The 12,772-nt window shown below is 38.5% G+C and overlaps 1 protein-coding gene across 2 annotated transcripts in view; it reads right to left on the bottom strand.

Annotated features, from left to right (window-relative positions):
* FAM171A1 (family with sequence similarity 171 member A1) overlaps positions 1–12,772 on the bottom strand; it is a 116,625-nt gene that overhangs the window by 42,860 nt on the left and 60,993 nt on the right. The window contains exon 4 of one of the 2 annotated variants that reach the window (XM_058179913.1): positions 1,360–1,518. The exons of the other annotated variant lie outside the window; for it this stretch is intronic. Within the exon in view, the coding sequence (XP_058035896.1) occupies positions 1,360–1,518 (159 nt within the window). The remainder of the gene's footprint in view (positions 1–1,359; positions 1,519–12,772) is intronic. 2 annotated transcript variants of the gene reach the window in all.

Genomic DNA, 12,772 nt, shown 5'->3' with positions numbered 1-12,772 from the left:
ATAAAATAAGAAGCAAAGTGGCTGCGTAGAGCCTCTGAAAGGTCAGTGTTTTCATTTCACCCCCAAAGCATTGGGCATGTCTACCTCAAGAATATTGTCTTATTCCCCATTACTCCAAGGTAGATGGTAATGGAGAAGAGGAAGAGGATACATTTAGAAAACATATATTAATATGGGATTTTTTTCCAGATTTCTTAACATTATTAACCCCTAGAAATTAGGCATCATCATTCAGGACTATATAACCACCTTGGGCCAGTGGGCACATCTGGAATATTGAAAACATATTATGGGCAGTATTACAAAATAACTCCCGCTCTCATTTTGATCGGTCATGAAATGTTCGTGTTATTCCCCCCCCCCCGACTTGTCCCCCTCCTTTCAAGAGGAGGGGAAGCAAAGTTATTTCCAAGAAAAGTACCACATTGCAGCATTTACTAATTTTATTTTTCAAGACTGCCAGTATGCCATTTCTAGGTCCCAGTAATATTAAAAATTAAAATACTATAGGCTGGTGCTTTGCTATGTATACTAACTTCCCAGGTACTTGCTTTTAATTAAAAGGATTGATTAAAAAAAAAAAACTGAAAGATCAAATAGCCTGATGAGTTTCTAGAAAGGGGACTGGAAGGCACATGGCATTGAGAAGCTGCTTCAGCTGTTGTGAATAAGTAGGTTGTTGTTGTTGTTGTTGTTGTTGTTGTTGTTGTTGTTGTTGTTGTTATTATTATTATTATTATTATTATTATTATTATTATTATTATTAATTCGATTTTTATACCGCCCTTCTCCCGAAGGACTCAGGTTACATTATTAAGTTGTAAACATAATCTTACTGATATTTTAGAGGAGAGGAGAGAACACTTTCTGACCATCACATATTGTGATTTATCTGATTTTAGCTTGACCATGTGACCAGCTTAACAGAAAGCAGCCCTATGTTCCCAGGGCAACTTATGACTGGGAGAAACTAAAGATAAAATAAAGACTGTGAAGTAAGGAATAGGCACAAACTTGCCATGAAAATGCAATGTAATAAACTCTTGATTTCTGGTGTCCTATATCTGTCTTGGTATTCACAGCGAAAGCTGATTGGCATTCACATTTGTGGGTAAAAATTAGGAGGCTTGATCTCAAAGCATTAGCATACAAAATATTAAACTATTCCTTCCACAGTATTTATTTATGGAACTTACTTAATTCTATTTTTCAATGATTTTTATCATGTTAATACTCTCCTTTGCCAACAGAGAAAAAAAGATGTCTTTGACTATATAAAGATGGAATTCTAAGAATATTTAAGCCAAATTGTCTCATATAAATTAAAACAAATGCCAAGAATAAAGATTAAACATCTACCAGTTCCATTGCCATCATAGCCTTGCAAATAAGGAAAACTGTCCACTTCCCAGGGTGAACTAGCTGAAGTAAGAAATGCTGTGAGGTCACTATAGCTAGTATTCTCTGGTAGCCTCAGGGCTCTTCTTTGAAAATGGACTTTGGGTTGGATCCGTGCACCTAGCAACAGGCAAAAAAAATAAAATAAAAAATAAAAAATAAAAAATAGAAGCATAAAAAATGGTACTGCTCATGTAGACTTAGCATATACCAAATCATGACACTTTTATATATTTACTATCAATAGCAATGCTTTGAGGTTTTTTCAATACCTTATAATTCTATCAAAATTGAGCTTTGAGCCTTCCTTTTCACCACCTTGTATCTCTTGGTCCTACTTATTATGGATATGTTTCAAGCATATGTTGTTTTATTTAATGTCAGAGACAAAACTTAATTACTTAGTATTTTCTTCCAGGAATTTAAATGATGTTAGATACTATTTAAACAATAAAAGTTTCAATACAATTAAGTCCTGAACTCAGATAAGCGACATTGTAAATGGAAGTGGCAAAGCAGAGTATAAAAATAAATTTGATCTTCAGATCTGCCCTTTGTTAATTTCCTGTCTGTCCTTTCCCCTCTCATGAGGAGGGAATAATAGTCACCCAAGATCTCAATATTTTATCCACTTCCTTTACAAACTTTTCCAACGTGAAGCTCTCTATAAATTTGGACTTCATAATCTATCTAGAGCATATCAGACTGGGGAAGGCTTATCAGGTCCTTAGGGGAATGCTATCAGGGCAAAAAGCTAGCTGAAGCATCCCTTAAACTGGATGGCGTTTTTAAGTAGAATTCATACAGTATATGAAAAAAACTATATGATCAGCCTCAAGTTTGAACTTCTCTGAAAGCTTTTTACCTGCATCAAAGTCCTGCTACATTGCTTTGTCAATGAGAACATAACTCCAAAAAATGAGGAATATCTGTCTATATTGCTGTTTATCTGTACAGTAAATCCAGCAGTGACTACTGCTTCCATTTTATAGCATCCTGATAATCTGATAATTGAGTCACAACTTAACTTTCTCAGAAGAGAATACCCACCACCTAAAAGTTTCAAGGCTAGAGATTTGACTTGATTTGACTACAGATATTTGATATAAGACATCAATTCAGCATATGGTACCATATATATATATATATATATATATATATATATATATATAGAAAATTTTTGTAAGGACTGCTAACTTATATGATTTATGCCAGCTTTTTCCGAAAAAGGTATGCAGGTCTCCAACCCCATCATTCACAGCTAGTGTCCTTCTGGTTAGGGATAATTGACAGTATATTCTGACGTAATGGAAATACATCAAGGTGGGGAAGACTGATTTTTTTTTTCACTGAGCTTTCAATCATGTCTGTATTCGAAACCACTATATGGCTTTGGAAGGATTCTAGTCTTGGCAAAATGACAGAGAGAACCTCATGTAGTATTTATCAGTTTAGATCCCATTAGGCATCTGCTTACAAAGCCACAAATTCATACCACCAACAAAACTCTTTACAAATACAGCAAGGACCCCATCTGCAAACTTTTGCATAACATGCAAATGAAGATTTAGAACAGCTGTTTCTGTATTCCCAAGAGCTTCTTGTTCCCTGTAGAGAGAAAACTTAAAAGAACCTTTCCTGATCAGAATTTAACTCTTTGTAGCAAATAAGTTGATGCTATTCAGGATTTTTCATGCAGTAAATACTGGTAAACCTTCATAATCACCAAGCCAACCAAGTTATTTTAAAATAATATGACATGGTATGAAATCCCGGTTTTAATATTTGCTCATAAGAAATTGTGTTCTCCTAAAGATCTGTGATTGCTTGCACTGGAATTCCAACACAACTCCACTCCATATTAAAATTTCAATGTATATCATTATAAACCGGAGGCTAGCACGTGCCCAAAGATCCCTATCATTTGGTACAGAAATGAGCACATGTACCTCTACAATGTTTTCTACATTCCTCTAGGACAGCGATGGCTAACCTTTTCCGGACTGAGTGCCCAAAGCACGCACACGTGCCCGAACCCCCAAAATGCAATGTGTGTATGGCCCTGTGCATGCACGTCGCTCCCACCCATGCATTGGCGGGCCCCCCACATGCACTGCATCCCTCGTGCATGCACAGCAGAGACCCAAAAACCAGCTGGCCGGTGGGAGGCGTGCATGCATGTGCAGAGGAGCTAAACTGGGGTCATGGCTTGCATGCCCACAGAGAGTGTGCTGTGTGCCATCTCTGGCACGCGTGTCATAGGTTCGCCATCATGGCTCTAGGATTTATATCAATTTTTCCATCAAATGGTGTTCAAGGTATAACGATAAAATACAAATGCAAAAATGTTCAACAACAATAAAACATCAAGAAGAAAATAAAAACATGAGAATAAGACAGGTAGAATACAAAAATCTTTATCACTAGGTGGGATTTTGTACACAAAATTCATGCAATCTAAATCTTTCTACAAAATCTTTCAATAAGCTCATGATGATTTAGATCAACCTGGACATTTTATGGCCCTTGGGCCATATCTGGCCCCTTAGCTGTCACTCTAGCCCATGTGAGGTCAACTGGAAATTAGAAATCAAATGTAAATAACTATACACCATGCACACAATACAGCTACATTCCTTTTATTTTGAAGGCAACTATTTGTTTTTCCAATTTACGTATACATGCATGCGTGCCTATGCATCTTCACAGCCGCATTGCTTTGGCTCTTCCAGAACAGTCCACATTTTTCATGTAGCCCCATGGGAAAATTAATTGCTCACCCCTCATTTAGAGGATTACATATTGGAACTTATCTCCTGGCAACATTAAGCTATTTGCCATTTGTGAGCCTATGTTGACAATCATAGCCTCACCTCAAAATTTAAATTTTATAAATATAATTTTTATTAATATAAAATATTTGCTACATGGGTTTTCTTTACAGTCAGGTCATAAAACTGTCCTGAAAAATATCAGCTTGAAAAGCAACCAATTGCTAATTTAAAATACAGTGATATCAACAGCATGTTGAAATCATTATAGCAACCTTGTGAAACAAAATGTGAGCACAAACAGTTACTAGAAAAACTAATGCATTTGGCAAATAGGAAGGAATTCCTCTCAAGCCAGTTTCCAGTCCTAAATGGAAAGTAGCAATTTTGCAAATGAAGTTTTCTTAACTCTGAGGAGCCCAGGATTTGGCAGGAACATGTACATAAAACTACGATTGTCTAGCTGCCATTAATTTGGTATTGGAAAACCTAAATATAATTTTGGACCCATTGGCACAGGCAGTGATGCCAAGCTAAGACTGCATTACAAACTTAAATAGCTTCAATGGACATTGTTTAAAGCAATGCTTTGCTGATTGAGGAATTCTTAAAGTTCCACATATCTTAAAGTTAACAAGTTTGAAAACACTGTTTTAAAGTTTTCAAGCAATTGAGAGACAGTCACAGATTAATTTGTACAATCACGAAAGAAAATGTGTATAGATGATGATAGACTATTTAAAATGTATGTCAGCCTTCCCTACCATGGACCTTCCAAGCATATCTGGACTAAAACTCCAGTACCCTTGGCCGCAATACAAACAAGGAAAATTATAATCCAGCAAAGTATAGAAAGCAAATCTGAAGCATAGTGCTGTGGTGTGAGGAAATCCCTCTCAATAATATATACTTCCCCCCTACACACACCTATTTTTCAGATTTCATTTTCAAGCAAATTTAATGCAGATATTCAGTTAACATGTTTAAATGATAACCAATTCTTTAAAATCCTATCAAGAGTTAATGTAATCAGGAAATAACAGTAGGAACTCCAGCAGATTTTCATTAGATTATTTCTAAACTTGGATTCTTTTAATAGCTACAATTATATGATCACTAATATAAAGAAAGTGTGGAATAGCAGATGACAACTTTTGGGCAGGGGTGGGGGATGGAGCTGCCCCACACGCCCAGTATCTGCTTACCTTAGGACAGCCGCAGCCAGACATCCCACGCCCTGACAACTGTTGTGCCGTTGCCTGTTTTCTGTGGCTGCTTGCGGCTGGATGCCACATGGCACATCATGCTGGTGCCGCCGCTCGTGGCAGGAGGCCACATGGTGTACTGTATTGCTGTGCATACGAGTGCTGGTGCAACATGTCACGTGGCATCTGGCCATGAGCGACGGCACCAGCACGATGTGCCATGTGGTGTCCAGCCACAAGCGGCCACAGAAGAAATCCAGTAGCAGTGCGACAGGTGACGGGGCTTGGGAAGCCTGTCTGCAGTGGTCCCAAGATAGGTGAATAGGGGGCATGTGGGGCAGCTCCACTCCTCCATCCCCACCCTAGCTTGATTTTTATGCATGCACCTCACCTAGTACAACCAGATGGTGGGACAGAGTGGGTGGGGTGTTAACTAGGTCTTATTTGGGGGGGGGGGGTAAGGCTTATATTAGGCATATTATATTAGGTGCAAATCGAGCTAGGAGTATTTTTGGGATAGGTCTTATTTTCAGGGAAACACTGTGGAAGAAATTGGCCAACCTAAATAAGGAACCCAGATTTTACTCAAATACTCATTTGAAACACATGTAATGTAACTAAGGGTATATCTACCCATAATGATGTCAGACAGGGCTGTCTTCTAACTAAAACTTTTTAACCTCTATGCCACTGATATTACAGGATTCCTATATACTTCAGACACTGATATGCCAAAGATCCATGATAAATTTAGTAATATCCTTTCATATGCTGATAATACAGTTCTAAAGGCACAGTCACAATTAAGCCTGACTAGACTGTTGTGAAAGCTATGCTATTATTTTTATAAACATTAATAAGCCAAATCTAAAATGAGGATAATTAGTAAAAGTAGCATGAAATATACTATTTTTATGTGCAACAAGTAAGCTCCTGTTATTTGCCCCAGCTCCTGTCCCCACCTAACAGTTTGAAAGCATGCAAATTCAAGTTGATAAACAGATATCACTTTGGTGGGAAGTTAACAGATTCCATACAATCATGCTGGCCAGATGATCATGGAAGTGTCTTCAGATGACTCTGGCTTCTTTGGCTAAGAAACATGGGTGAGCACCACCCCCTACAGACATGACTGGACAAGGGAAACCTTTACCTAAGCATGAAATATAACAGGCAGATAAATGGGATGCCTATTGACTAAATGAATTATTGTACTTATTTAGCAATGTTTTTTACCAACACAGGATCAAGGATAAATCATTTTAAGAGTTTGGCAAGGCAGAGGAAAGGACTGAAAGATTATATAAAGAATTTAATTACAATTAGTCAGGTACTTTGTGCCCTATACTGAAAGTATTCAGGGCAAAAGTAGTCTCAGTGCTACCTTTGGCGCAGATTTTATTTATTTATTTAAGAAAATTTATATGGCCATCTGACTCACTCTCTGGGTGTTTCACAAGAATAAAAACACAATATAAAAACAATAAAAAAGCAATAATTCCCCTTACTTTTCTTGGTGATTTTTGGAAATCTGCATCATAACTGTTGGGCCTTACAAAAGCTATCTTATCGTGTTCCTCAAAAATAAGACAGGGTCTTATTTTCTTTTGACCCCCCCCCCAAATAAGGGCTTGGCCTTATTTTTGGGGAGGTGTTATTATTTTTGAGGTGCAGCAAGGCCACTAGCCCCACCCTCTCCGTCCCACCACCTGCTTGCCTGCGGCCACAATGATCCAAATTCTCCGCCGGCCCTGCTTGCTGGACTTGCTTCTGGCCGGCCACTGAACAGCTGACTGTGCTGCTTTGGCCTCATGGGGGATCTTCCCCCTCCTGTCAGCACTGCTTTTGACTATCTGGCTGGGCTGCTCCTGCCTAGTGCAGGGCGAGTCGTCCCAGATCTATGACTCCCCGACTGCCCCTGCTGCCGGTGGAGCTGTGCCGCCCACACCGCCTCGCACAACCAGCATAAGCGCTAGTGTCCGCCAGGCCCTGAAGAGCGCTGGGCTCAGCTTGTAGCCTAGAGCCTGCAGCACCAAGTAGACCTGCAGGAAGTCCTCAGCAGCATGAAAGTGGCAGCAGATGAAGCAGCTTGGCTCCACCAGTGGCCGCTGGCAAAGAGCCTTGACAGGCTGGCAGTGAGGGGGAGGCACTCTAGAGGTCATAGATCTTGGCCGACTCATCCCATGCCAGGCAGGAGCAGCCCAGCAGGGTGGCCGAGAAGCGTTGCCTGGAAGGCATCCCGTGAACCTCTGTGTGTTTGTGAGAGAGACAGAGCACACCGCTGCCAGCCCTAGTATATGGTAACTCTTGAAGGTTGGATTGGATCTCTCTCTCTCTCTCTCTCTCTCTCTCTCTCTCTCTCTCTCTCTCACACACACACACACACACACACACACACACACACACACACACACACATGTCCTACGTCCCCCCCACCCCCTCCAAGGCAGCCACATTCCTTCACTAAGCTGCTTTCCACCTCTGTTCTCCACTGCACATGTAGGACAAGAAAAGTAGTCTGCACAACCATGGTAAAAAAAAACCCAGAAATTCAGACCTTCCAACTTCTTCCAAAAAAAAAAGATCTTGCAAAGTTGGAAGTAGTTCCACAGACTACCTTTCTTGCCCTGTACCTGGCAGTGGAGAATGGAGCAGGAAAGCAGGTTAATGGGGGGATGTGGCTGCCTTGGAAGGGGTGGGGATAGGGTTAGGGATCTCTCTCTCTCTCTCTCTCTCTCTCACACACACACACACACTTTCCTTCAGAACAGGTTGAGAAGCAGGAAAATCCCCCCTGCCATTTTCAAGTCGTTAACAAAAATGCCCCATTCAGAGCCTTCAATGTTGCAACCTGGAATATGCTGAAGGCTCAGAATGGGGTGTTTTTTTGCGAATGGCTTGAAAATGGGGGGGGGGGGCAGAGAGGGAGTGTCTTCAATGAACTTTGCTCTATTTGTCTATATCTCTGCAGGTGGCAGCATCAGCAGCGTCTTCTTGCAGGGCTCCTTCTTCCTCCTTTCTGATTGGAGATTCTGCTGATGCTGCAGTCTGCAGAGACACAGACAAACAGAATGAAGTTCATTGAAGACGCTTCCTCTCCGGCCAGCCCACAAGATGCTCACCCCTGGGGATAAATTAGATGCTTCGCTGGAGAAACTGCCCCACGTCAGCCCAGGCTTCCTAAATCTCTCGCTTCCCAGATCATCCCCCTTGTGAAGAAAGCCCAACCCGATGCAAACTCTGCCTCCAGCCACCTCTTCGTCCTATCGAAACACCTCTTTGAAAGGATGATCTGCAGGAGTGTGTGGGAGGGAGATTTCCTGCACATTGGTAGAGGTGTCTCCTTGCAGGGCTTCTTCCGATATCCCAGGTGTATGGATTTCCATGCCTTCCTTTCCTGTTCTGTGGACAGAATTGCCTGCTGTGACTGTCACCGTTACTTAACGAGGGCACGAGGCATGTGGGGTGCGTCGCATGGCCTCCGGCTTCTTTTGTAGCCGCAATTGTGTTTGCTGGAGGTGGCAGCCTGAAATCAGCACCCGCAAATCAGCTGTTTCATGAATGGTGGCCGGAACGGCTCAGCTAATCCAACTAAGGGGCCAAAATGCCCTGAGATGACTGGGGAAGGGAAGGGCTGTATTCTGTGCTGGCCATGCCCATCCCTTCACTAGGGCTTATTTTTGGAGGGCAGAGTATATTTAGGCCAACCCCAAAAATCAGGCTTGTCCTTATTTTTGGGACATGTCATATTTTCGGGGAAACACGGTTCTTGATAGACTACTCAAAATATGTTTAGTAGATATAGATATAGATAAATATTTACAGGAAGAGAATACTGGTGAACTTACACCAGAACAAAGGGAAGAACTGAATCAGCTCCAGGAACAGATGGATTAACTGCTGTCTATTATAAAAATTTACAGCTTGAGATGGTGGAACTGCTCAAGGATTTATTTAGTAAAATTCAATCTGGAGGAGATGTACCTCCTTCCTGGAGAACGGCTTTATTTCATTGATACCAAAGGAGGATCAAGATTGTAGTAAACCAGAAAACTATAGACCAATATCACTTTTGAATACTGATTACAAGATTTTTGCTAAAATATTAGCAAATAGATTAATGTTAGTTATGCAACAAAGGATTCATAATGATCAATCAAGATTTATAAAAGGGAGACAAATGAGAAATAATGCAAGACAAATTGTAAATTTATTGGAATATTTGGAAAGAAACAACCAAGTCCTGGCAGCCGTCTTCTTCTTGGATGCGGAGAAGGCATTTGATTGATTGAACTGGCAATTTTTATTTAAAATAATAGAAAAGATGCAGTTTGGGGAATACTTTATACAAGCAATTAGAGCAATATATCACGGACAAACAGCACAAATAATAGTTAATGGTAGTTTAACAGAAGTTTTTAGAATTGAAAAAGGGACAAGGCAGGGATGTCCTTTGTCTCCATTGTTGTTTATTTTAACTTTAGAACTTTTATTGAATAAAATACGTGGGTCAAATAAAATAAAGGGAATTAAAATTAGACACCAAGATTATAGATTAAGAGCATTTGCAGATGACTTGGTTGTTACTTTATGCCAACCAACACAATCGGTTATATACTTGATGGATATAATTAATCAATATGGGAAGGTATCTAGATTTAAAGTAAATCAACAAAAGACAAAAATAATAACTAAAAATATGACTATATATCAAAAAGAATTAGAAAGAATAACGGGATTTGAAATAGTAAAAAAGGTTAAATATCTAGGAGTATATATCACAGCTTCAAATGTGAAATTATATAAAAATAATTATGAAGTGTTATGGCAAAAAGTGCAGAAGGAAATGGAGAACTGGAAAAAGTTACAATTATCTTTATTGAGAAGAATAGCAGTAATAAAAATAGATGTTTTGCCCAGGTTTTTATTTTTGTTTCAAATGATACGAATACTTAAAAAAGATGCAAATTTGAAGGAATTGCAGAAAGGAATTAATAATTTTATATGGGTGGATAAAAGACCAAGAATAAAGTTAAAAATAATACAGGATACACGTGAAAGAGGGGGTCTCAAAATGCCTAATTTAAGATTATACTATGAAGCAGCTGCCCTATAATTAATTAGTGATTGGTTTAATTCAACAGAAGAAAGAATATTAAATACAGAAGGTTATGATTTGCTATATGGATGGCATGCTTATTTACTATATGATAAGAAAGTGGATCAAATTTTCAAAACTCATACTTAGAAATGCTTTGTTGCGGGTTTGGAAAAAGTATCAATACAAGTTAGATTATAAATTACCCATATGGGCAATTCCCAGACATGCGATGGAGAATATAAGTACAGAACAAAAACAGGAGGTGGTTACTTATAAAGAGCTTCTTTTTATGGAAAAGGGTAAACTACAATTGAAATCTTTAATGAAAGAGGAAAGGATAATTCATACTTGGTTTCAGTATGGACAGGTGCAAGCTAGATGGAAAGAAGACCAGAAAATTGGTATCATGCAAAACGAGGAAAACTTGGTAAAACAAATTAGAGATCAAAGTCAATCACATATTAAAAGGTTGTATAATGCATTAATAGAAATAGATTCAGAAACGGAATTAGTTAAGGACTGTATGATAAAATGGGCACAAAATATACAGGAACCTATAATGATGGAAACTTGGGAGAAAATTTGGGTTAGAAATGTTAAATTTACACAAGCACAAAATTTAAGAGAAATTTTTTACAAAATGTTTTATAGATGGCATTTAGATCCTAAAAAACTAGCGTGCATGTATCCAAACTTGCAAGCTAAATGTTGGAGATGTGATTGTGATGATGCTACTTATTATCATATATGGTGGACATGTAAAAAAATCAAATCATTTTGGATAAAAATTTGGTGGATTATGCAAAATATTTTGAAAAAGAAGATAAAGTTTACTCCGCAGTTGTTTTTATTGGGTATAATTACGGATTGTACGGTAATAGAGAGTAAACTGATTTTAAATTTAATATCAGCAGCTAGACTATTGGTAGCGCAATACTGGAAGAAGGAACAATTGCTTCCAATCAAGAATGGACATTAAAAATAGCAAACTTAGCAGAGATGGCAAAAATGTCAGTGTATTTGAAAGACTATTTACAAGAAAGATACATATTGGAATGGAGAAGATGGATTGATTATATTCAAAATAAGTATCAGACTAAGAAGTATCAAATAGCTTATGAATGAATAGAATGTAAGAATTGTACTTGTACTCTTTTTTTTATATATATAAAAAGGGAGTTAAGGTTCCAAGGGAGGGAGAGGAGTCTATGGATAGTTAGTTTAGTCTAGTTTATGATTGTTAAATGTTATATCCTGTATTTTGCTCGGGGAAGTCCAGATGTGTGTGTGGGGGGATTGGGAAAGGGGGGAGGGGGGAGAGGTGGAGGGAGGGGTGGAGGGAGAATTTGCAAAAACTTTGTAAAACTTTTTAATAAAAAAAATATGTTTAGTAGGACAGATAAATATGACTGAATCCAATTCCTGGATTAGCTGCCTTATCAAAATTATAGTACAGCATGGGTTTTCCTCACAGTATTTACTCTCAATTCCTCCCAGGAAAAGAAAATTTTAAAAAGAAAGTCCTAGACATCAGTGCTAAAACTGACATGGAGTTACTGGAAACAAATAGAACTTTTGTTGGTTACCTAAAAACAAAACTACTTTTCAGTTTGAGAAATACCTGTCAAAGAGATGGACACAATTCTCATGGAGGGGCTATTCTAGAATCAGATTGGAAATGCTGGATTCCATGGCCAAATATGGACACTTCAATCTCCTGCCATATCACAAGAGGATGTGTATATACATTGCCCTAGCCACTGAAGACATTGTTCATATTTCTTTTGATTAACTTGCGCTTAGACAGTTAACATACCTACTTGAAAGAAAACTTTACTGTGATCTGAATTGCTGAATTGCCCATTTCCTCCTGGGTTCTGACCTATACATCATGAGCAGACTGCTATGTTTATAGTTAAAAAAGGTTGAACTAAGAGCCCATTACATCAAACAGATTGGGGCACCTGTAAAGGTGATGTGCTTTTCTGAATGTTGATCCCATGTATATATCACAAAGTATTATATTAGTGTAGTTTATCTATTTTACTCTGAAATTAGATTTTTGGTTTATATTTTGATATATTGGAAGACTGATCAACTGTCTGTCCATGTCGGTCCATCCATAACCAGCCCACTAAAATTTTGCTTTCTAAAATACATGGACAAAGATTTTACCCCAAATTCTATTCTGCCATCAGTACAAATAGAACACCACTTAATAATCTATTCAGAAATCAACAATAAGACATTTAAAAATAATCTCTGTAGATGAGAAATATAAGACTGTGACAGCCATT

Source organism: Ahaetulla prasina, chromosome 4, assembly GCF_028640845.1.
Source record: "Ahaetulla prasina isolate Xishuangbanna chromosome 4, ASM2864084v1, whole genome shotgun sequence".
Lineage (NCBI taxonomy): Eukaryota > Metazoa > Chordata > Lepidosauria > Squamata > Colubridae > Ahaetulla > Ahaetulla prasina.
The sequence above is the reverse complement of the archived record's forward strand: the minus strand, read 5'-3'. Positions and strand labels throughout refer to the sequence as shown.